This window comes from Petromyzon marinus, chromosome 28 (assembly GCF_048934315.1).
Source record: "Petromyzon marinus isolate PM22_M1 ecotype Great Lakes invasive population chromosome 28, UKy_Petmar_22M1.pri1.0, whole genome shotgun sequence".
Taxonomy (NCBI): Eukaryota; Metazoa; Chordata; class Hyperoartia; order Petromyzontiformes; family Petromyzontidae; genus Petromyzon; species Petromyzon marinus.
Window position 1 is genome coordinate 7,247,086 of NC_133694.1, and position 25,522 is coordinate 7,272,607.

A 25,522-nucleotide genomic window follows, 5' to 3' on the forward strand; every position below is an offset into this window, starting at 1 on the left:
TCAGCGAGGTGTCGGTGTGGAGAGGTGGTGGGGAGGTGTTGATGGTGGTGGGGAGGTGTTGATGGTGGTGGTGAGGTGTTGATGGTGTGGAGGTGTTGATGGTGTGGTGGTGAGGTGTTGATGGTGGTGGTGGGGAGGTGTTGATGGTGGTGGTGAGGTGGTGGTAGTGGTGGTGAGGTGTTGATGGTGTGGTGGTGGAGTTGGTGAGGTGGTGGTCGTGAGGTGGTGGTGGGGTGGTGGTGGTGAGGTGTTGATGGTGTGGTGGTGGTAGTGAGGTGGTGGTGGAGTTGGGGTGGTGGTTGTGAGGTGGTGGTTGTGGAGGTGGCGAGGCAGTGGTGAGTTCGTGGTGGTGGTGGTGAGTTGGTGCAATGGGCAGGCGTACGGGCCGCCCCCCGGGTCGCACGCCCGTGTACGCGAGCGAGGCGGAGCGGCGCGAGGCGCGCACGCGGCGTGACAAGGAGCGCAAGCGGCGCAGCGTGCACGTGGGGCGGCACAAGGAGCGCTGGGACGCGGCGAAACGACGCGCGGGCACCGCTCGGGACGAGGACTTCGCGGGGCAGCTGCTCGCCCTGCTCGACCGGGCAGCTGTGGTAGCAGAGGCAGCTGATGGTGGTGCTGCTGCTGCTGGTGGTGGTGGTGGAGATGATGGTGATGATGCAGCAGCAGCAGTGACTGCGGTGGGAGATGACGAGGCAGCAGTCGAAGGAGGAGGCGTCGGTGGTGGTGGTGATGGAGGAGGAGGAGGAATAGCAGGAGAAGATGGAGATGCGTGAGTACGGGTGGTGGGAGGGGCTGATCGAGATGCGAGGTCCCAGGGGTAAATTTGTATAAAGTAGCTTCAGAGTAACAAAATAGCACAAATACGGTGTCGGTTAAGGGTGATTTTCCAATCAAGGTGTTGTAAGCGAATGGCCATAGGTGCACTCACTGAATCACTCCAGTCACGCCTTAGGGGCCGTCCGTAAATGACGTCACGCATCTAGGGGGGGGTCAGACATGCGTGACGATGGGGGGGGGGGTTTGAGAAATGTGACGTCATTAAATACGCACTACAATGGCAATAGTTTAAAGAGATTTGAAGCATGTTTTATATTTTCCAAATTCAACCGCCTTTCCAACAAGAAATCGGACACACACACCGAAAAGCTAGACTTTAACAAAGTCGTAATTAATCGCAGTAACAGCTCTATCTCTGATGGTCTGAAACACGTTTTAGCTAAAGGGCTAAACTTTGCAGTCATACCTAGACACATACCAGTTAATGATATAATTGCCCAAGTAGACGTTGCACTCAAGGGCCTGGGTCACATCGCTGCAGACGTAGCAAGATCTGAAATCGCTGCAACCCTCAAAAACGCTAAGATGCCACCTAGCAACATCAGCAAAGATGAGTGCTTTGAATTATCTCAATTAAAAAAGAGGGATGACATTGTCATTCTGTCAGCCGACAAGGGCAATGCCACTGTTATCATGGACAAAATAGAATATAACAACAAAATTCAGGAACTACTCAACAATGGTAGCTACACCAAAATAAGAAGAGACTCCACCAACAGCCTCGTTACTAAAACCAACAAAATTATTTCTGATTCAACAGCATTAATTGATCAAACCAAACAGTTCTCGTTGAAACCTTCTGCGGCCAGACCACCAAGATTATATGGCCTTCCAAAGATACATAAAGAAGATACACCCCTTCGTCCCATCGTCTCCACTATCAACTCCCCCACCTACAAACTGGCTCGTTTTCTATCTGATATCCTGCGACCTTTTCCTGGAAAAACCACCTCTGCGGTACTAAACTCTACTCACCTGGTATCGACAATCAAGGGCATTTCCCTGTCCCCAGACGACCTGCTTGTCAGTTTTGATGTGGTTTCCTTATTCACCAAAGTTCCGGTACCTGACACCATCACAATCATTGAAGACTTGGTTCTGCATACTGATGTACCCCCCCTGGTGAGACACTGCTTAACCAACACATACTTCACCTGGAATGGAACTTTCTACAAACAAACTGAGGGCACCCCAATGGGCTCCCCCCTATCTCCGGTGGTAGCCAACGTGTTCATGGAAAAATTTGAAACTGACGCCATCCAGACTGCCACTATGCCCGGCCGTATGGAAGAGGTACGTGGATGACACTTTTGTCACCTGGCCACATGGCCGGCCTTCTCTAGACCAATTCCTCGACCACATCAATTCCATACACCCAGCCATCAGATTTACCATGGAAGTCGAAAAAGATGGCAAGCTACCCTTTTTGGATGTATTCATTAAAAGGAGACCTGATGGTTCAATGAGCCACTCTGTCTACAGGAAAGCTACCCATACGGATGCTTACTTAAAACCGGATTCACACCACCATCCATCCCAGAAGAACTCCCTCATCAAGACTCTATACCATAGAGCCCAATGCATTTCCGACCAGGATCACATTGCCAGTGAACTCAAACACGTACACCAAGCTCTCAAGGCTAATGGTTACTCTGACTACACAATCTGCAAAGCCATCACTCCAGTCACGAAGAAGGTTCCCCTTGAGGATCCATTCAAAACCATCACCTTACCCTACATTGCTGGGGTCACAAAAAAGATCTCGAAAATCCTGAATAAACACAAGATCCAGGTCCGATTCAACACAGTACATGAAATCCGTGATCTGTTTCCATCTGTAAAAGATGTGGTTCCAGATATACAGTACCCGGGCGTTTACAAACTAAGTTGCCTCTGTGGTAGCAGCTACATTGGAGAAACGAAACGACATATCTCGGACCGCATCCGCGAACATAAAGCAGACTTGAAACACGGTAGGACTAACTCCTCAGCCGTGGCAGATCACTGTTACAATTCAGTGGGCTCACATGACATTGACTTCTCCAAAACGGAGGTTCTTTGCAAGCCATCCGGCTACCATGAGAGATTCGTTCATGAAGCCATCCACATATACAAACACAGAGACAACTTCAACCGAGAAGATGGATTCTGGCTTAGTAACCATTGGAAAGATGTTATGAACCATTTCGGTTCTTCATTGTTTGTATTTTACGGTGACCTTCAGACCGCAGTCCATTCGCTGACACTGCCTCTTGATATCTTTCACACCACGGTCAATGGTTTGGTTTATAGCATGTGGTACAATAATAAATAGTACAGCATCATAATGTTCAACATGATTCATAAGGCAATATATAGTATCGTAATTGTATAGTGAATATACAGCAGTGTGTCATACATTAGGGTTGACAGAATAAGACAATGTAATATTACAAGTCTAATATTTTATAGTCTAAAGTATAGGGTAGTGTACAGTAACGCATTGTATAATTCAAAGGTGGAATTTTTGTCTATGGATATGATATTATACCATGTAGTTTAGATTGGAAGGCATAATATTGTATTGCATAGCAGTCCAGTTTACAGCATAGGGCATAGTAGCGCACCTTGGCTGTCCGGCCCTTTCCCTTTGACCCTTGGGCGCCCCCCTCTCATCACCTCCGAAGGTGGGGTTGGGCAACATGCCAATTCATATGTTAATTCTGTCCACACAGCTTAAAAGACACGGCTTTTGCTTGGCTGTGCTCACTCTAGCGCTGTCTTCTAGACAGTCCTGTTCCTTCACCTGAAGAAGGCCACTTGTGTTGTGGCCAAAACGTCGTGAGAAATTTTATTTTATTATGTTTTATTTTTATTATTATATCTCCATTCTACGTGACTTTACCGAAAGAACCAAGAAGATGAATCCCTGCAGTCACGAAAGCTTTAAATCGAAAAATGTTTTATATTTTTTTTGGGGGGGAAGGGGGGCAGAGCTTTGTGACGTCATATTTGAGGGGGGGTCTGACTTTGTGACGCCGTGTGACGATGTGGGGGGGTCAAAAGTCGTCAAAAATCACGTGACGTCATTTATGGACGGCCCCTTACCAGGTGGTCAGCTCCTTATCACTCTTCTATCGCTGCTACCATGGTTACTGATCCTCTAAGCTTCACGCACTGCTGAACTCCCAATTGTTTGGTCGCCAGTCGTCAAGTTTGCCTCACGACTCCTGACTCATTCTTGCGGAGGGAGCTGGTAGGAACGTTGGGTTGCTCGGTCAATGGCCAGGGTCAACGGCGGCACCACGTGGTGTATTCCGCAAATATGCCCGACTGTGAGGGCGGGCAAGAGCCGGCGTGAGCAGGTTAAACGTTGAGTTTTATAAGGGCACCACGGGGTGACCAGCCCCTCCCCACCAAGCCCCACCCCTCCCACCCCCCACCCAGCCCCACCCTCCCCACCCAGCGACCGCTTGTGTTGCGATCGAAACGTCGTGATTTGTTTTATTTTATTTCTATTCACTTGCAGTAAATTCCCGCTCCCATTTCTGACCGTTTAGTATCGTGCACACCTGGACCACCACCAACACTGTATAGGTCACACAGCATTCTCTTGTTTTGCTTTTGCCCTCGAACTTTGGAATTCCCTCCCATTGTCTCTCTTGTCCAAGTTCGTACAATTTGCTCAATTCAAGAAAAGCGTCGACTCTTATCGATTACAACTTTAATTGTGCTGTTTGTTGCTGGCCGTTTTGGCGTTTTGGGCCTGTGCCTAGCGACATTGATATACCAAAAAAACCCAGCCTGATGTCAGGGTCCCCGTGTTTGGAGGGGGCATGGGCTAGAGAAGAGATGGGCAGATTTGCTACAGGATGATGTGGAGCTGAGTGGACCAGCGGTGTCAAAATCGGCCCCTGTGGAGGAAGCTCGTGAGGGATGCTGCTGCTGCTACTGGGCAGTTGGAGACAGTCGCCCTCCGGCAACAACAGAGGGCAGAGGAGCGACGCTCACAACAACGAACCGAGCGCCGGGCGGCTAAAACGCAGCGAGGTCGGCAGAGTGGGGTGCACAGTCAACCCATGGCTCCTGAGTCTGACCTGCCAGCGAGCCTTCGACACTCAGCGTGGCCTCAAAGTGCACCCAGCCTGGCACAAGCGCCGTGGAGACGTCACAGCCACTTGGTGGTGAACGGCGGTTGTTGTTGGAGACTGCAGAGAGCCAACGGATATGGATCCTAGTATCGGAGCCGGTGGCCAAATCTCCAACAATGTGCCCGATCTTGTCAGATGTCCGAAGCTCTGCAGGTTTGAGTGTAGATAATGCTTTGATGAGTAACCCATCATGCGTGACCGGTGGTTGCGCATAGTGCTCGGTTACATTGTGAGTGACAAAGAACTGAAGCAAATTCCATCGATTGTTGTATCATGCTACCACGGATGGGCTTCCCCCACCCCACCTTTCGTCATCCTTGCACTGACCAGGGTGGTGATCTGCGATCAAACAACCTCGCAATGACCGACAGTGCAGGGAAGCCTTCATCCAGCAGTGGATTTACAGAGGACTTTCGAGGACTTTAGGTTGTATTCAGTGCAGGCTGGTTAATGTGACACGCTTTAGACGACAGTTATTTCCTACATAAATGGCCGAGTGGCTGCGGGAATGTCAAATTTTAGATGCCCATGAGAGAATTTATGGAAAGTATCCATATGGTTCTGTACTTTGTAATTCAGTTTGAAGTCAATGTGTGCATCTTGAAGTCAACATGTGGGGAAAACGTGTATGTGATTCAACGCATGTAACGTTTAGCTTAATGCATTTTAATTCTGTGCATTGTCACATTTATTTCTAAGCAAGTGTCTGGGTATAGAGAAATGCATGCATTCTAACCTATGATCTACATTTGCTTGCAGCATAACTGCAGCTGCTGCGTCTGTTGCGAATACTTTGAGCGTGAAGCCAGACAGATTATCGAAGGTGAGTCGGGCCTGCTTAAAGTGCACGTTGCACTTGCGACACGGCTGTTTGAAATACCTTCAACATCGGCCATGATCAGTCCACTGCCGGGTGACGGCCTCCCCCCAAGCGGTTGCTATCACTCACGGTCCCGTGATGCAACAGTCTAAACCTGCACCTGCTCGACCTAATTTAATTGCTCCCATCTCCGAGGTGGATGTTCTCCAGGGCATGTTCCCTTCTTGAGGAGTGTTCCGACCAATCCTACTTAATTTTCTTATCAGTCGATATGACTTATCTAATGTTTGTCTGTTCACTAATTTATGTCTTATGCTCTTAGCGTCGGTGTAATTCCAAACATCCACCTCTACATACTCTTCTTCCTTAGTAGGCACTTCATGGAAACAACTGGATCCTGTGTTTGCCTTACCTGTCATAAAAATGTTTCGCCATGGTTAATGTTTAAGAGGTAACTTTATTCCCAATTCAACAAGCAATGTCAGACCAGCCCTGTAAGCGATAATTCTGTCGTTCTGCGATGTCACCTTGAGAATACTGGAGCATCAGCTTTCCCTTTTTAAATAGGCACGTAAGACATCCCAGCCAATATTGTAATTTAATTATGGTCATGGCGTATGACAAACGATAACATCAGAATCAGAAAGGGTTTTATTCGCCATGAAAGTTCACACAGACACGGAATTTACTTTGGCAGGATGGTGCATACATTCAACATATAGAAATAAAAAATCTTAAATAAGTGGTAAACAACATAACATGCTATAGCTAAGAGTTTAATAGCCTGCATGAATTATACAATGACTGGTCATTGTGGACAAATTATTGATATAAACGAAAGGCAAAATGTGCTTGATAGAGACTCGATTATATACTGTCGAAGTGTTAATTGTACAATGTATATTGTTGAATGCTACATTTAACTTAATTGTATAATGTCAAAATAAATGTATATTATTTATGTTGCAGAACAAAGCAAGTCAAACTCGCATTAAGTGTGAATCTTCTGCTGAAAAACTGGGTGCAAGTGGGTAAGTGTTGCAGCCTCACCTCCTGACCATAACTCTTGGTACATTCCTGTATTATAAATAGTTTTAACAAATGCCATCTTTCTGGGTATAGAACATACGTTTTACGTAAACATAACAGTGATATTCCAACAGAAATGCAGCTCTTGTACCCGTTGCCTCTACAGTAGTAATTTTAGCTTGACCCAACTTATCATCATGGTGTACCGGCACCAGGCCTAAATACTCACACTAATTGTTACTCGTCTGCCACTGCCCAGCAGGACCAGAAAGCAGAACGGATCGGACATCAGGCCAGTGTTTAAAGGTAAATGTGTACAGGCAACACTCCGGTGGTCCGTTTAATGTGTGTAAATTGAATCTTTTTTTAGAAAGGAAATTTAATTGAAGCATCAGCCAGCGTTAAAATATCCCCACATGCAAAGGTTAGCACATAACTAAGCGCCACGAAGAGCCATTAATAGTTGTGAAGTAGGGCTGTGTCACCTGACCCACCCCCTGGTGATTTGATGAATCAGGGTTGCGATTTTATTCCAGAATCCGTTCCTTTTTTCCATTTGTGATGAATGTAGCAACCTCTAGCGGCCACAGAGACAATGTGGAATCCATCACATTCAACACGTAAAACATTGAACTGACGCATTATCCACATGTTCATTGTGAATGATCATCTTAATAATAGGGTTTTTCCCCTTTTTTCTGGCAACAAAACTGAAACCTTTTTACAAGGATTCATGTCTGCATTAACCACAATACCTGCAGTCAAAATGCAAACAAAAAACATACTATGATAATATATGATGCATTGTCCTTGAAACTGATTGGTCCACACCAAGGGACGGCTTTCTTTTGAGCCTCGACCCAATTGGTGCTCGACCAGATGACGCCAACGTACAGCTCAAAGACAATGCACTATCAAAGTAATGAGGGCTCGGGGTGAGCATCTACATCTACATCACTAGACCTCCTTTGCCAGTACTGGCAAAGGAGGTCTAATGAAATGATTATCTTGTTAAGTTATAATCATGTTCTAAGTTACATTCGCTGTCTTTTTGTGAGGGAGACCTTAGGTAACAGGTGCTAAAAATGAAAGTTCTTAATCTTAGTGATTCCTGATACAAAGTGCTTCACAATGTCAATATTTTTTGTTGACTTGGGTTTGTTGGAATTTGAAAGCTAAGGTTCAGCTTGTGTGGTTGACGGCACATTTAAGCGTAAAGCTGTTCAGAGGTCAGTGGATCAAAGGTTGGCAAGCTCAGAGCCGGCACTACCATGAACCTGAGTTCCAATCCAGGCCGCTGCCCATGATTAAACTGATTTCCAAGTGCAGCGAGTTGGAAGTTTCTGCGGGAAGTCCTGTAAAATTCTCCGCCAACCCGTCCCCGATACAGGGCACGTTTCTGAGATTTCCGAAGGGATTCTTTGTCTCGTGACATAACACTGGTACAACGGTTGGCATAAATTGAAGAAAAAAAGCTAAAACCCGTTTTAATAAAAAAAATATATGCAAATGGTCATGATAAAATATAGTTTATCATTAACGAAGCTTCAAACTCATGTTTGGACGGCCCACCACACACAATCTGCAAAATAAGAGCAGTTTGTGTTTTGCATTGTCGTACCTTCAAGTTTTAGCATAATTTATTTTATTCTCTTCACCTTGCTATGTGCGGGGTCCACTGGGTGCATTGTGCATCAGAAGAACATGATTGGCAGAAAGTTGCAGGGGGGAAGCCAGGCTCATCTCGCTCCACTAGAAGGGGTGAGTGACATAAATACACTGGGTCCAGGTCAGCCTGGTGAAGAACATTTTGTGCCCGATTGTTTGAGTGTTGCGATTGATCACGTTGATGGACGCAGTGCGTTTTGCTGTTCATCTCCTCAGAGTGCGCCACAAGTAAAAATTACAAGGAAGATGATGACGACAGGTGTGTACACTGCGACTGTATTATCATGTCAATAAATTGTGTGCACACCACGGGGGCACAAAGCAAATCAAGTAGTGAATCAGATTGTGATCCCGAATAGTGATTCTTCATTCAAACACAGAGGGGATAAATTGTCACAACCCTCGGGGGAATGATATCATTCGCATAACTTTGGCAACACTTTGAAACCAACACTTGAGCTAACCAACAGTGTATTTTTAAACGTATTTAAACCCCTCTGTGTGCGCGCCTGCAGTGGTGATGAGAGCGAAGGGGACGAAGTCGCCGAAGAACACGAGGATGAAAACGAGGCAGTAGCGGGAGCAGCGGAAAAAGAGAACCAATCGAAACATTCGGCGGAGGAAGACGTGGCGGCAGATGAAGGCAAGAGCAGCGGTAGTGGCAGCAGCAGCAACAGCAGTAGCAGCAGCAGCAGCAGCAACCAAGACGATGACGAGGCAGAGGATAATGATGTACAAGACGATGATGGCAGGGACACAGATGGGACGGCCAATGCGGCCGTCGTGGTGAAGGACACGCCGCGGGACGCGTACGACTTTGGCGGCAGCGACGACAACGCCGAGGAGGAAGTCGGAGCGTGTGGCGAGTGTGGGAGCGGCAGTTCCGTTGAATCGGATTCCGATTAGTGAGTCGCTTACACTCGGTGACCGCTCATCATACGCCCACACTGACCGCTCCTCATATGCCTGCGCTGGCCAGTGTGGTGAAGTTCGGTTAAAACAATCCTCACAATCTGCGTGGTACGTAGCCAACTGTGCTAATCAGAGGTGTGGGGGAAGGACAACAAACTAATTCGTTTTCATATTTTGATTTAAAGCTTTCGTGACTGCAGTAATTCATATTCTTAGCTCTTTCGGTAAAGTCACGTTGAAGGGAAACAATAAAATAATAAAATATATATAAAACAATAAAAATTCTCACGACGTTTCGACCATAACACAAACGGTCGTCACCAGGTGTGTCGGTTCGCATTAATTAATTAAATTTTAAACGGTGTATTTATTTATTTAAAAAACCTCAGCGCCACGCGCAACGATTTGGCAGTTTATTTAGAAGGACTCGTCCATCTATGTTCTGAAAAGAGGAGGGGGGGGACAAAAAATTTATGTATGCTGTCTGAAAGCCACTGTAAGCGTGAACAATCAATTAAGACCTGAAATGGTTTTTCAATTCTTTCCAATGATTGCTAAGCCAGAATCCATCTTCTCGGTTGAAATTGTCTCTTGTGCTTGTATATGTGGATAGTCTCATGAACGAATCTCTCATGGTAGCCAGATGGCTTACAAAGAACCTCTGTCTTGGAAAAGTCAATGTCATGTGAGCCTACTGAATTATAACAATGATCTGCCACGGCCGAGGTGTTGGTCCTACCGTGTTTAAGGTCTGCTTTGTGTTCACGAATGCGGTCCGAGACATGGCGTTTGGTTTCTCCAATGTAACTACTACCACAGAGGCAACTTAGTTTGTGGACACCAGGGTACTGTATGTCCGGAATCACATATTTTACAGACGGAACCAGATCACGGATTTTATGTAATGTGTTGAAACGGAGCTGGATCATGTGTTTATTCAAGATTTTGGATATCTTTTTTGTGATCCCTGCAATGTAGGGTAAAGTGATGGTTTTGAAGGCTCCTCAAGAGGGTCCTTCTTCATGGTTTGAGTGATAGCTTTGCGGATTGTATAGTCGGAGTAACCATTAGCCTTAAGAGCTTGGTGTACGTGCTTGAGTTCACTGCCTATGTGTTCCTGGTCGGATATGCATTGTGCTCTATGGTACAAAGTCTTGATGAGAGAATTCTTCTGTGATGGATGGTGGTGGGAATCCGGTTTCAGATAAGCATCCGTATGGGTAGCTTTCCTGCAGACAGAGTGGCTCATTGAACCATCAGGTCTCTTTTTTATTAGGACATCCAAAAAAGGTATCTTGCCATCTTTTTCGACTTCCATGGTAAATCTGATGGCTGGGTGTATGGAATTGATGTGGTCGAAGAACTGGTCTAGAGCAGGCCGGCCATGTGGCCAGATGACAAAAGTGTCATCCACGTACCTGCCACCTAGAGATGTGATTCCGGACATACAGTACCCTGGTGTCTACAAACTAAGTTACCTCTGTGGTAGTAGTTCACATTGGAGAAACCAAACGCCAGGTCTCTTTTTTATTAGGACATCCAAAAAAGGTATCTTGCCATCTTTTTCGACTTCCATGGTAAATCTGATGGCTGGGTGTATGGAATTGATGTGGTCGAAGAATTGGTCTAGAGCAGGCCGGCCATGTGGCCAGATGACAAAAGTGTCATCCACGTACCTGCCACCTAGAGATGTGATTCCGGACATACAGTACCCTGGTGTCTACAAACTAAGTTACCTCTGTGGTAGTAGTTACATTGGAGAAACCAAACGCCATGTCTCAGACCGCATTCGTGAACACAAAGCAGACCTTAAACACGGTAGGACCAACACTTTTTCGACTTCCATGGTAAATCTGATGGCTGGGTGTATGGAATTGATGTGGTCGAAGAATTGGTCTAGAGCAGGCCGGCCATGTGGCCAGATGACAAAAGTGTCATCCACGTACCTGCCACCTAGAGATGTGATTCCGGACATACAGTACCCTGGTGTCTACAAACTAAGTTACCTCTGTGGTAGTAGTTACATTGGAGAAACCAAACGCCATGTCTCAGACCGCATTCGTGAACACAAAGCAGACCTTAAACACGGTAGGACCAACACCTCGGCCGTGGCAGATCATTGTTATAATTCAGTAGGCTCACATGACATTGACTTTTCCAAGACAGAGGTTCTTTGTAAGCCATCTGGCTACCATGAGAGATTCGTTCATGAGGCTATCCACATATACAAGTACAGAGACAATTTCGACCGAGAAGATGGGTTCTGGCTTAGCAATCATTGGAAATATTTGATAAACCATTTCAGGTCTTAATTGATTGTTCACGCTTACAGTGGCTTTCAGACGGCATACATTAATTTTTCGTCTCCCCCCTCCTCTTTTCAGAACATAGATGGACTCGTCCTTCTAAATAAACTGCCAAATCGCTGCGCGTGTTGCTGACGTTTTTTATAAGTAAATAAATACACCGCTTAAAAATAAATAAATTAATGTGAACCGACACACCTGATGACGACCGTTTGTGTTATGGTCGAAACGTCGTGAGAATTTTAAATTTTTATTGTTTTATATATATTTTATTATTTTATTGTTTCCCTTCAGCGTGACTTTACCGAAAGAGCTAAGAATATGAATAACTGCAGGCACGAAAGCTTTAAATCAAAATTTAATTAGTTTTCAATCTAATTAGTTTTCAATCTAGATTTAAAAGTGCATATCTCCAGTGGCTTCCTAATATGGGGAAGGAACAGCATTCCAGACGGCTGCAGAAGCGCATCCGAAAGCACGCGATGCAGTAACCGTCCTTTGTTCGTACTGGTTAGAACCTATGATTCAAGGAATCAATCCCTGATGCCAGTCCACATGTGCTTTTGTCACCTTTGTGCATGCTGCTGCAGTGACAAGGAAGGCAAGAAGCCGGGGCAGAACACCCCTGCACAAACACGGTGTGTGACGTTTCAATGCATGCACCTGCACAACGCATGGCACCAGCTGGTAATTTTTCGTTCACACGAACTGGGATCTGAAGCACAAGTGGCAGATCCCTGATATTTGTAAATGCGCCATGGACAGAGGCGCTCGGTGGGTAAGCAGGAAATTCATCATCGATCCACAACGTTAATAACTAAACAACCCAATATAATACTCTTTGGGTCTTTCGGTAAAGCCACGTCGGTAGAAAAAAAAATATCACGACGTTTCGATCGCAACACCTGATGACGATTGCTTGTGTTGTGATCGTAACATCGTGATATTTTTTTTATAATTTTTTCTATCTACGTGGCTTTACCGAAAGACCCAAATAATATGAATTCCTGCAGTCACGAAAGCTTTACGCCAAGATTTAATCCAATATAAGTGTAATGTTAAGCTCGTCGAAGAAAAACGTGCTCTCTCTTTCAGGAAAGGTGCCAAGGACATTCGAGATGATGACAAACCAAAGAAAAGGTAAATCCCATCCTACAAATCATGTCTTGTGACCAAGTAATCTAGGATCCCACCCTATTGCGTCAAATCTCAGAAGCCAAGCAGGGTTGAGCCTAGATCGTGGTAGGATGGGCAACCTAAATCAATAACAGGTTTCTATAGGCTGCAGGGCTATGTTGTCGGCAGGAGAGAGGAGCGGTGCAGCAAAATCCAGTGTTTTACTGTTTCTCTGCTCCCACATCTATGCACCCCGCCTTCGTCGACCCACACACTCCGGCGTGCCAAAGTGTGCTCAAATGACTACCACTACTGGCATGTCGTGAAGAGGCCGTTTACACTTTTGTACAAAGAAATATAAACAGAGAATGGGTCAAAAATACAAATACAGTTATCGTGTATCAGAACTGCTTTTTGTATTTAGTTTGTTGTCCTTCCACCGCACCTGGCTTCGTACGGTACCAAAGAAGTTCAACCTCCATAGGGCTGTACATCCAATATAATCAGTCATTGCGCACTGAAAGTGGAACGAAAGTGTTGCTGTCCTGTTTCCTCTCAACAGGAAGTATCAGAAGAAAGACCCTAACGAACCTACCACCCGTAAAGTAAGGTGTGTTGGGAGTTTGTTTTATGGAGCCTTTCTGGATTTGCAGTCTTTTGGACTGGATATTACTTAATTCTCTCATCCTCTAGGTGGCAGGCCTATCAAATCCATGAATTCACGCTGGTAATTAACTTGAAGACATAGTGACATTTTATATTATCACAAAATATGTCACCAGTCAATGTGGTATAACATTATATGGTAGGAGTAATAATTAATATGATCCCACAGCATTCAAATTTAAAAAGTTAACGATTGTTCAAAGCATCTTACCACATTTTCCCCAAATAGTGAATTACACCACTGGATAGCCTCTTGTTGAATTTACTTGCCATTGAATCAACAAATGGCAAGCATTCATTCGGTTTAGGTCCAACCTTGTGGTATTCACACTCAATAGCTTTATGAAGGACACTGTCAGCTGTAGAATAGACATCAGAGTTCAATTATGTCACTCTGCAGAATAGACCAACATGCCTGATTGTTATTGAGACCATTTTAGCAAGTGTCATTTTTGGACGTTATGTAACACTCAATGTAATGAACAAAATGAAAGTGCAGGAAGTAATTTAAAAAAACGTGAAAACATAAAGCACTAGATTGATTTAATTTGCAGTATTTACAATCTGTAATAAAACCAGTAAATTTGCCGTTACGGAAATACGATACAGTTTGAATTCATAAAAGCGTCCGATTGCATAATGAGAGTGTGAAATCTGATTGCAACATCAGAAATGTCAGCGTATAATTGAACACCACACTCACAAATGAACTGCTAAACTGATTGAATACGATACTGGTTCATTCATGTCACAAATGTTTATAATGCTGGCCCTTGTTCAGTGTGAAGAAATAGCAGCTTAGACAGATGCTGCGTAAAGCAATATGTGCAGTGTCCAAACGGAGTCAGCTGTGGCCATTGGGACTGCGAGTGGTGTTTATGTACGTAACCACTGTACGTATCCAACCGTGCTTATCGGAGGTGCGTTGAGCCTTACTGGAGCAACACGCGTCCCATCCACAGGAGGAAAACCAAACAGATGGATGCCGATGGGCTGCCCGTCCTCTACCACTGCACGCAGCTTGGCTGCGAGAAGGTCTACCGTGTCAAGGAGTACCTAACAGTACGTGCTGTACTTTGCTTTGCGGGGCTGTGTTGGTGCGGGGCAGCAGTGGGCATTGAAGCAAAATCCTTTGAACTGTATTTTACTGCCACATCTAAGCTCCCCGTTTACAACCCATACTGACCAGCGTGATGAAGACTGGTCAAATAATCCCCACAACATCCCACGCCACGTCCAGCAGTGGATTGGCAAAGGGCTTTAGTGTTACTTTGCATATGGGGGATAGGATAAGGACCAAATCACCCCTCGGTGGCGCCACGGTGGCGAGATGTTAACTCCCTCGCCTGGTATAAGAGGAGGTTGTGGGTTCAATCGCGACCCTGACGCCTGCATATTTGGAGTTTGCATGTTTTCCCTGTGGTCGCGTGGATTTTTGTCCGTGTCCTCCGGTTTGTCCCTCCATATTTAGAAACGTGCGATTAGAGTATTTGGCTGCTATAAATGTTGCACATGATGAGCCACTTATTTGAGATATATTTTGTGGCCAAGTCGCTTCTGAAAAAGAGCTACATTGCTCAAGTGAGCCTTACCCAGTCAAATTAAAAAAAATGCTTTTGGTTTAAATATGTACAAAGGTAAAAGTACGTAACGTGCTCGTGTTTTTCGAAGTACCGACCTCTTTTTACCGCGGCCGCTTCGGATGGCGCGTAACATTTACTCGGCCGTGTCCATGTCACTTGCGCAGAACCACGTGAAGGCTGTGCACGGCGACCGCAAGCTGGTGTGTGGCATGCAGGGCTGCGGCAAGCGCTTTGTTCTGCCTCGCCACCTCAAGAAGCACCAGCTTCTCCACTCGGGTGAGCGACCCAACGCTAGAACGTGTTACACTTCTCTCTCGTCTCTTGTGGGCACCGTTGTGGCGAGGAAATGTTAAACCCCCCCCCCCTTGCCTGGTATGAACGAGGTTGTGGGTTTGATCCCAGCCCTGATGACGCTTGTATATTTTGAGTTTGTATGTTTTCCCCCCGTGGGTCGTGTGGATTTTTCTCCGGGATCCTCTGGTTTTGCCCTCCACATTAGTAAACGTGTGTTTAGATTATTTGGCCGCGACGGTAAATTCCCACGTGTGATAAGCCACTTCGATTAACTATCATGTGAGGCCAGGTCTCCTCTGTGAAAGGGATAATAGCTCAATAGGATTTACCTTGTAAACAAAATTGTTGAGTTTGTTGCAATTGGCTCATGTGGCAATGGAACTGCTTCATGCCTTTTGAGTTGTTTCCATTGTCCTAAAGTGCTTGTGAAAAGTCCCATAAGTTTTGGCCATATGTACAAACTACTGGTCAGGGCTGGGGTTAAGAGTAGGGTGCAGAGTCAAAATGATCAGGTTCGATGAACACATGTACAAGCACTGCATAGTGAGCAGCAGAGGGTGGTGCAGCAACATTTATTGTATTCTACAACGATTTTCTTTTCATCATTAGACCTCCTTTGCCAGTACCAAAATGTAATAATAGGGTTTTTTCCCCTTTTTTCTGGCAACAAAACTGAAACCTTTTTTACAAGGATTCATCTCTGCATTAACCACAATACCTGCAGTCAATATGCAAACAAAAAACATACTATGATAATATATGCATTGTCCTTGAAACTGATTGGTCCACACCAAGGGACGGCTTTCTTTTGAGCCTCGACCCAATTGGTGCTCGACCAGATGACCAGATGATGCCAAAAGACCAATCAGTTTCAAGGACAATGCAGAAATTATCATAGTATGTTTTTTGTTTGCATTTTGACTGCAGGTATTGTGGTTAATGCAGACATGAATCCTTGTAAAAAAAAGGTTTCAGTTTTGTTGCCAGAAAAAAGGGGAAAAAACCTTATTAGATTTTCTTTTCAATCAGTGTCTTGAGACGCATGTCCAGTTAGATGCTTTGTAAATTCAAAGTTTCCTTGTACTGCGATTGTTTACAGACGAGAGGAATTTTGTATGTGAGACGTGCGGAGCTTCGTTTAAATCCAAGAAGAACCTACTCATCCATCTGAGGATCCACACAGGAGAAAAGCCCCTGCAGTGAGTGCTTCATCACAGATGTTGCTCTGAGATCATCTTCATTATCATGTGTGCAGGTGCCATGTGGTTTATAATATTTCAGGATCATGAGAGATCACGGTGGATTGGAAAGGTCATTCTGAGATGCTTTGTTTTAATACGAAACAGTTTAAGAAATGCAAATGTTTAAATTTATCTCATTTTTATTTATGAATCAGTACACTTTTATTTAGTTTTATTAAAAGCATTTGTTGTAAATTTTGATTTAGAAGAACCCTCTTGAGGAGCCTTTCAAAACCATCACTTTACCCTACATTGCTGGGATCACAAAAAAGATCTCCAAAATCTTGAATAAACACAAGATCCAGGTCCATTTCAACACATTACATAAAATCCGTGATCTGGTTCCGTCTGTAAAAGATGTGATTCCGGACATACAATACCCTGGTGTCTACAAACTAAGTTGCCTCTGTGGTAGTAGTTACATTGGAGAAACCAAACGCCATGTCTCGGACCGCATTCGTGAACATAAAGCAAACCTTAAACACGGTAGGACCAACACCTCGGCCGTAGCAGATCATTGTTCTAATTCACTAGGCTCACATGCCATTGACTTTTCCAAGACGGAGGTTCTTTGTAAGCCATCTGGCTTCCATGAGAGATTCGTTCATGAGGCTATCCACATATACAAGCACAGAGACAATTTCAACCGAGAAGATGGATTCTATCTTAGCAATCATTGGAAAGATTTGATAAATCATTCCAGTTCTTAATTGATTGTTCACGCTTACAGTGGCTTTCAGACAGCATACATTATAAAAAATTTCGTCTCCCCCCTCCTCTTTTAAAAAAATAGATGGACTAGTCCTGGGCAAACTGCCAAATCGCTGCGCGTGACGCCAACGTTTTTTATAAATAAATAAATGTGCCGTTTAAAAATAAATTTATGCAAACCAACACACCTGATGATGACCGTTTGAGTTATGGTCGAAACGTCGTGAGAACTTTTTATTGTTTTATATATATTTTGTTATTTTGTTGCTTCTCTTCAACATGACTTTACCGAAAAAACTAAGAATATGAATAAGCATTTGTTGTGTTTAGTTTTGTATTTTCGAAAAACACGTTTTACCAAGGTATCGTATTAATCTGAAGTTGTACGGCTCAATGATGAATATTTTTCATAATATTCTCGTAATTAGAATGTCAAATTCAATATTTTATGCAAGTTTACAGTTTTGTCCAGTAACCTAGTGATGAACAGATTAACATGTATATATGCACACATTTAGATGCACTGATAGAGAAGTGAGTGCAGTATGTGTTCAATTGATATGAACTTCCAAAACTAAGCATTTGAATGTGACATTAAAACGTTACGACAAATACTTTTCCACATTATGGATAGACTGATAATACCTTTCCACCACATTCAGTAAACTTTTCTGCTGTAGATGAAAATTTCATCAAAATGTTAGCCGAGTGTTAATATCGATTTGAAGCCTCATGAGTCGTGAGTATTTCTTTTCAGGCCATTCTTGTGCATCCGTGAACTGCCAACACCACCATCCCCTAACGCTTCATACGATGCGAGACATTGTTCTGCGTTCATCTTGGCTATGGGCATTGGACGGCGTGAATACATTTTTGTTATTATTTTTGCCTTCCCGATCACGCGCGCGTTTTCAAAGGTGCGAGCTGTGCGGGTACCGCTGCCGGCAGAAGGCGTCGCTCAACTGGCACATGCGCAAACACAACATTGAGCTGAGCTTCTCGTTCGCGTGCGACCTCTGCGGCAAGCGCTTCGAGAAGAGCGACAACCTCCGATGCCACCAGCTCAAAAGTCACCCCGACCGGGAGCCAGGCAACCCGTACCCCGAGGCCGCGCCAGTGCAGCCACACGCTTGCTGACAGGACTTTGCGCCGTCTTGCATTTCGAACAAGTAAGATGTGCAAGCTGGCCGAGGACGAATTCTGCACCCATCAAACTCTGGATCCGCCAACCATGACATCCGGTGGGATGGTATAGGAGCAAGTTGTGGACTCGGCGTACACCACATAGACTTGTTACTAATAGGTTGCTGTAAAACCAATTGATGTGTCTTTGTGTGTGTACACGCGTGTATATGGGGACAGCGGTATTTACAGTGGTTTAGTGCGCTGAGCTATGAACCATGCAAACGGAGTCCCGGCCACAGCTGACATCAGTAGCAAACAATATCAGAACTTGTTTTGGGCCACTCTTTAATCAATCTGAGCGTCAAACGAGTACTTTCTGAGGTATGTAAATATCAGAATTTTTTTTTTCAAAATCAGAATATCTATACTGGAAGAATCTGATGAGCTATGAAGCTCTTTTTTTTACTTTTGTCCAGTAGGGGCGGGTCAGAATGTTACAACAATAAACAATACAAAAACACGATAGAAGTGCAAAGTATAGAAAAGGTAAGCAAATCACGAATATTATTGGTTCTTTCGGTAAAGTCACCTGTGGTTTTCACACCTGATGATTGCTTGTGTTGCAGTCGAAACGTCGTGAGAATTTTATTGTTTTATATTTTTATTATTTTATTGTTTCCCTTCTACGTGACTTTACCGAAAGAACCAAGAATATGAATCCCTGCAGTCACGAAAGCTTTAAATCAAAATCAAATCACGAATGTTAGGCCACACCAGCATTTGGCTCAGAAGTAAGCTATAATGAAGGATCTTTTACTTTATTTGTATGTGCGTTTGCATGTCTGTAATGTACATATTTTTGACATATCAACTCAAGTGAAGGCATGTTACCCCGTTTTAAATGAAGACAACAGATCCGTCAAGTTACAATGAACCCCACCACACACCTCGGCTATTTCATGAATTGTCACAAGTTGGAGTTGCAGTGCATTTCATTCTTACTGTTATTTATATTGTTTCTCATTTTTTGATGCATTATTTGTACAGTTTTTGTCACCTCCAATTTCACGCAATTTTCATGAACCATAAATAAGCAACTCTCGCGAACACAATTGAAATCATTTATTTCAAATATCAGTTTAAATCGATTACTCGGTGCATAAAGTATTTACATGCCTAGTTACATAGGTGGTGTGTCTGATTCTTGAATATTGCGATCAAGCGCATCGTCAATCGAATGATGTTACTACGTCCCCCCCCGTGTACTGCTTTTGCCGTTTTATAATTTACTAATTAATTATCATTGTGCTATCGGCTTTAACAAGAGATGGGCATTTCAATAGGCTGCTTTGTACCTACACTAAAACGATACTGTTTATATACACTACAGTGTTCATCACATGCCAGTCCGGTTTTGTTTAATTCTCAAGAGCTGAATTAAACAATTAAAGAAAGAAACAATGTAATACAATGTTTTTTTGTGCAGTCATTGATAATCGATCTGAGACCATCAACTCATGACCACTGGTGGAGCCAGTGGGGGGGGGGGGGGGGGTAGCACGTGCCCCCCCCCCCAATGTTCCGATCGAAATCCCTAATTTAGATCGGATCATTGGGGTTTATTAGTAATAAATTGGCATTTTGCGACTCCCACTGCCACTGTGTAGCATATTGTTATGTGCCAGGGACTCTATGAGATGAATGGACAATAGTCCTGAGTCCATAATTGGCAATAAGTAACTCAGAATTGTGCGCAGTTGCGTACACAGTACACGACTTACCTGAAGGCATACCTTCAGCGAGCGCGATGCCGACCACATACGGTTCGAATTCAACCCTCGATCGATGGCTGTGCCATCGCCACACACACGTCGAATAAAAAGCAAGAGACAAGTCCTTACTAATAACTCCTATAATTTTTCATTGCTAGAGGAGTTGCTCCCCCTACCTGAAAATCCTGGCTCCGCCATTGCTTATGACAGTAAAAGCCAGGTTGAGATCACGGGTAGTGGTGCCCATGTCATGGTCTTCCTGTACAACATTTATTTAAAAACACAGTAACATCATTGCAGTGGCATCACTATAGCACAGTGACTGAGGGCCTGACCGAGAATTTCAAGATGTATTTTAATTAAGAAATATGTAGTAAATAAAACCCATTTGTTATAGTTGAGTCTTCAAAGCAATTATTGATGCTTATTTCTATTGAGAATCTGGCGATAGAAACAATCCACATTCTTGTAGCATGGTTGTGGCACTAATTTTGAACAACTAATTCAAGCCAAGTAGTGGTCACCAGGTGGTACTCGACCTGACTCGGATTTCAACTGATAGAAGAGTGTTGTCTCTCAATTGAGATGCCTCGGCATTATACTCTTATATAAGAGCACAACTTTATCTGTGATGAACGCTGCAGTTTCTGTCGTTTTCATGCAGGGGGCGCTGCAGACCTACGCGCCCCCTGCATGAACGACGGAGGCGCAGGGACAGACGTTCGATTACATTGGAATCGATCGTCAGACGACGGTCTTCTCACACGGCCAGCTCTATGTCGCCTTATCTCGATCCCGCAATCCCAAACAGGTGAAAGTCGGCATCGAACCGAACCCCCAGCATGGCCATCTACTTAACGAGAGAAAATTCACACGAAATGTCGTTTTCAATTAAGTCTTCCAGATGTAAAATGATGAAAGATTTTAATGAAGAAATACAATTATCTAATTCAAAACATAATGCAATTCAAAGATGTTTCATTTTAAAACTTGAAAACGGAGCATCGGGTGCTTGCGTGAATGCGTCGTTCGTGTGCAATTTTTTGTGTGACTTTCCAGGCTGAAGGCTGTAAACAACTCCTAGTACTAAAATAATGAGCCAAGAATTTGTGTCCCACGTGTGACGTCACTCCACATGAGGCACACACCCCCGTGTGACGTCACTCCACATGAGGCCCACCCCCCCTCATTAATATTCACGAGTGGGTGGATTTTTGCACGAACGCAGAGGAAGGTCGAGCTGAATTAAATAATTTAGTATGCAAAGTCGCTTCAAATATGACGACGTTTCTTTACAGAAAGTGACGGTAAAAAATAAATATACGCAGCACAGTGCTACATCCGTGCGTGACGTCACTGCAAAAGAGCCCCCCCCCCTTCATTAATATTCATGCGCGCGTGTAAATTTATACTAACGCACAAGAAGGTCACGCACTCCACATGCCGCACCCCTCTCCTCATGAGCAGGTGACGTCACTCCACATACCGCACCCCTCCACAATAACCATTAACGGGTGACGTCACTCCACATGGGGCAGCACCCCCTCATTAATAATCATGAGCTGAACAATTTTTCTATTGAATATTTAAGATTTACTGCAATATCCACCCGTCCTTGGGACGGGCAAAAAAGCTAGTTGTGTAAATTTAAGTGTACAGACATGTTTTGTGTACATAGCTTTAAAAAGAAATGTGTATAGGATTTATGTGTGCGGATTTGATTTTGTCGTATTCGAGTGCAGAATATGTACAGCTTCGATTGTTGTGCATGTTCTGCGTTTTAGTGCCGATTTGTCTGTAAAATGTTGATTGTGGTCAGCCTCTCCTGAAATAATGGTTCATTCTCAGTAGCTGGTGGGAACGGTTGCATTTGCCAACTTAAATGGAGTGCCGGCATTATTCCCATAGGTGTCGCCAAGGATCTCAAGCGGTGGGAAGAAGAAAGTACATCCTGCTACTTGTGATACTTGGGAGTCCTAGCTGTTTAAATTGGGAATACAACATGAATATTTGTAAACGTATACCCTATGTCATGATTACCACATTGATGTAGAAGTACAGTCTTTTAAAGGATCCAGGCACACATTAAATATGGATACCCAGATAAATAACACTAGGTCAGTGGTTGAAATGTATGAAATTTGTACAAGGTAGTCTTACCATATGAGTACCCCCATAGTATCAATATTAGCAGTGTTTAAACACTGCTGGTTAATAATCCACCCTGACTATACTGTCACAATCAGAATAATATCTGTAAAGTGGTCAGTTCGTTGATGAAACTGGGTAGCTCTAGCCTCAGGGGTGGGGAACGTCCGGCCCGCGGGCCGTATGAGGCCCGCGAAATCATTTGGTCTCTGGCCCTGCCAAGGCAACCGCAGGCGGGACTCGAAATTCAATAAATCTAGGAGCAAATCTGGAAAAGCAGTTGCGAGTAGCAACGTCATCAATACCGGCTAACATCATCACACGCCTCACCAAAGAGAAGCAGCTCCAGCCATCACATCAGGGGCGAGTTAATTAAATGTTTGACCAAATATAACAGGCTAATTTTTAAGTTGATAATTTTGTACGGCACACGAATGATGTTATAAATATCCAAATGGCCCTTGGCAGAAAAAAAGGTTCCCCATCCCTGCTCTAGAGCAACCTCATAGGACTGCAGATGAGATAATTTAATGACCCTAACCCCCAAACAATGTCCAGGATACAAAACAAGTGACATGCCAACAATACTTGAACAAACTTGGGTATCTCCTCCCCTTTTGTTTGCCATGACATCAGCTCATGTTGAGACTGGGCATTGGTGTTTTTAAGGTGTATCTACTATTCAACTTACTCATCAACAGGTCATAACATCCGTTTATATTTTTTGCCCAGAAGCCGGAATAGTTTTCCCTGACCATTAAAGCGATGGTCCAGTGCCAGCGAAACTTATCACTGCTAAATAGTATGTTCCATTGTATTACAACAGTCGCACATTTCTCCTAATGCAGTGGTTCTTAACCTGGGGTCCGAGATGCCCTTTCTGGGGGTGCGAGACATGGCCAGATTTTTAAAGAAGGTAAAGCATAGAAAAACAAATTAATCACGGGCACGTTAAGTACAGCTACTTTGTTTCATCAAACCAACGTATTTATTAACATACATTTGTTTTACGATGGAGAATTAAATGGGAGCAAGGCTGCATTAAAGGTTAAGAACCACTGTCCTCATGTGTGGAGAGTTTGCTGATGCTATTGGAATACAATTCATGTTTTTGGATTTAAAACCAGGCTTACAGGACTGGATTTTAAACTTTAAATCTTGAGACTAACTTTTAGGAATTGATACCTACCACGTCAATATTAAAAAAATACTATGCCATGCATTTGCAAGAATGTCACCGTCAACGCTTGCATTCCATCATTGTCAGAGGAAAACGTTTTCTTACTCTTCCCCACAAGGTCAGATTATAACCGTATGCTCTACCTTACAATAACATCATGCACACCATTCATACCATTCCGCAATAACAAATACCAATTCTGTGGACGTCAGTCCTCACATTGACAGCCTCATTATGAGAACGGTGTTTCACATCATAGGTCCACAATGAAATAATGAATTCGCATATCTTCTAAACATTCCCTATTTGAAAAACATTTTTATATAAAAAACATTCATCTGCACGTGTTCACTTCCCCGTACTAACTTGCACAGTGTCTGCCAAGTCCTGCTTTGTAAATATGTGAATTATGATGCAGTAGGCACTTTCATTAAAGTAAAGTATTGCCTTTTATGCTGTGATGTACCCAGACATTACTTATGCAGGGGTCAAAGCTAAGAAATGACTCGCAATACTAAATAACATTCATGTAAAGTGGCCGACTGTTCATTACCTTTCATCTGTAGGATTGTGTGTGTACTAAAGTTTGTGCACTGGCACAAGTGTCGTGGTGACGTCACCGCCACTTAGTGGCGAACGGCGGTTGTTGTTGCACTGTTCATGACATTTACACGTAAACGGAGTGTAAATGGAGTTTTAATGTATTATCTTTTATTGTAGATTTTTTTAAACGTTTATATAACGGTAGAAGGATGTTAACTCATTCGATAATTACCTAGGATGGTTATGCACGTAACTTATTACTGTATTACGTTATAAATACAAATAAAAGTTAACCGTTGTAGGCTTTGGAAATCACCTACTCTAATCACGAATAGTGATGTCTCTGTGTCACCCAGCTTATGTTAAGGGAACTGATCAATCTTACATTCCTCTCCCATGGCTAAACGTGTAGGTGGGACTCAAATAGAATGCTCACTTGTACCTGTGTTCTTAGTCACGGCTCTGGCTCAAAGCCATGCTTAACTTGAGCCAACTCAGAGCACGGTCCCAGCTATGCTCAGCATTTTTATGATCATAGCCTGAGCCAAGGCTTGGAAACAACCGAGCGGCCCAAGCCTAAGTTGAGCAGTGTAAGAGACCCAAGCCAGAGAGCAAAGCTGCGATGATGTATACGCTCCTTGACGTTCAAAGCCATGTACAGCAATACATACACAGTTTACGTGCGAACTTGGGATACGGCTTCACTCGATTATATCCGAAGAGAAACATGTACCCAATTCCTAAACTCGTAACTACGTGGTTGCACGACTATAACCAGCTCCAGTGAGTGCCACCTCCTTTGCCTCTCAATCCGAAAGAAGATCCTCCGCTTGCAACTACAAAGAAAGATACATTGTCCTTGTCAATCCCACCACTCTCACATGCATAGGAGGAGGCTGGGAGGTGAGCCAACTAGGGTTTATCCAGAAGATACCCCTCGGTGATAATTGTAGGTGCTGCCCGGCCATATAAAAATGTATTTGTTCTTGGATTGTAATGGGCATGCTATTTGGGCAGTAATCATGAATTGCATTTCAGCCTTCTAACTTTAAAATCGTATTGTTCCCAGATTTTTTTGAGTGAGTGGTGTTTTAGTGTAATATAAAATACAGTGTTTGCTACTAAGGTGCACTTTTGTAAGTGTACATATGATGACATTTGAAATTGTTGCAGATTTGTTTGAGGTTCTCAGCCAGTAGTTCTGGATATAACATGTTTGTATAAAACTGTCTTATTGTTAGTATTAGCACTAGACACTTGGTCGTTTTACCATCTGTTTATACCTATGCGAGTATATTGAAATATCACGACTGACACTGTATGGTTATTTTTTTTACATTAAAAAGACAATGTGAACTTTATATGACTGTATGCCAAGTATTCATGTATCCGTCTTGGGGGAAATACAATAACATAGTCATTGTATGACTATGTTTATACT

General features: G+C 43.7%; 1 protein-coding gene across 7 annotated transcripts; it reads left to right on the forward strand.

Annotated features, from left to right (window-relative positions):
• The first annotated feature begins 250 nt into the window (after nucleotides 1–250).
• Nucleotides 251–25,442, forward strand: LOC116946966 (uncharacterized). Of its 7 annotated transcripts, XM_032962263.2 has the most exons (15): nucleotides 251–769; nucleotides 5,727–5,790; nucleotides 6,757–6,818; nucleotides 7,076–7,122; nucleotides 8,515–8,577; nucleotides 8,701–8,743; nucleotides 9,000–9,389; nucleotides 12,293–12,340; nucleotides 12,798–12,842; nucleotides 13,381–13,428; nucleotides 14,447–14,546; nucleotides 15,232–15,343; nucleotides 16,461–16,560; nucleotides 18,231–18,482; nucleotides 22,119–25,442. In XM_032962263.2, exons 1-14 carry the CDS (start codon nucleotides 369–371, stop codon nucleotides 18,448–18,450), a joined length of 1,743 nt encoding a protein of 580 aa, XP_032818154.2. In that variant the 5' UTR covers nucleotides 251–368; the 3' UTR covers nucleotides 18,451–18,482; nucleotides 22,119–25,442. The 7 variants fall into 7 exon arrangements, with proteins under 7 accessions (XP_032818154.2, XP_075926411.1, XP_032818155.2 ...); XM_076070296.1 differs by having other exon boundaries at nucleotides 18,231–25,442; XM_032962264.2 differs by having other exon boundaries at nucleotides 8,518–8,577; nucleotides 18,231–25,442.
• The last annotated feature ends 80 nt before the right edge of the window (nucleotides 25,443–25,522 follow it).

Excerpts from the sequence above, each read along its gene's own strand:
- LOC116946966 (XM_076070296.1), top strand. The coding sequence starts at position 369 with ATGGGCAGGCGTACGGGCCGCCCCCCGGGTCGCACGCCCGTGTACGCG. Across the intron at positions 12,341-12,797 it reads AACACCCCTGCACAAACACG|GAAAGGTGCCAAGGACATTC; the intron begins GTGTGTGACGTT and ends TCTCTCTTTCAG. Across the intron at positions 14,547-15,231 it reads GTGTCAAGGAGTACCTAACA|AACCACGTGAAGGCTGTGCA; the intron begins GTACGTGCTGTA and ends TCACTTGCGCAG.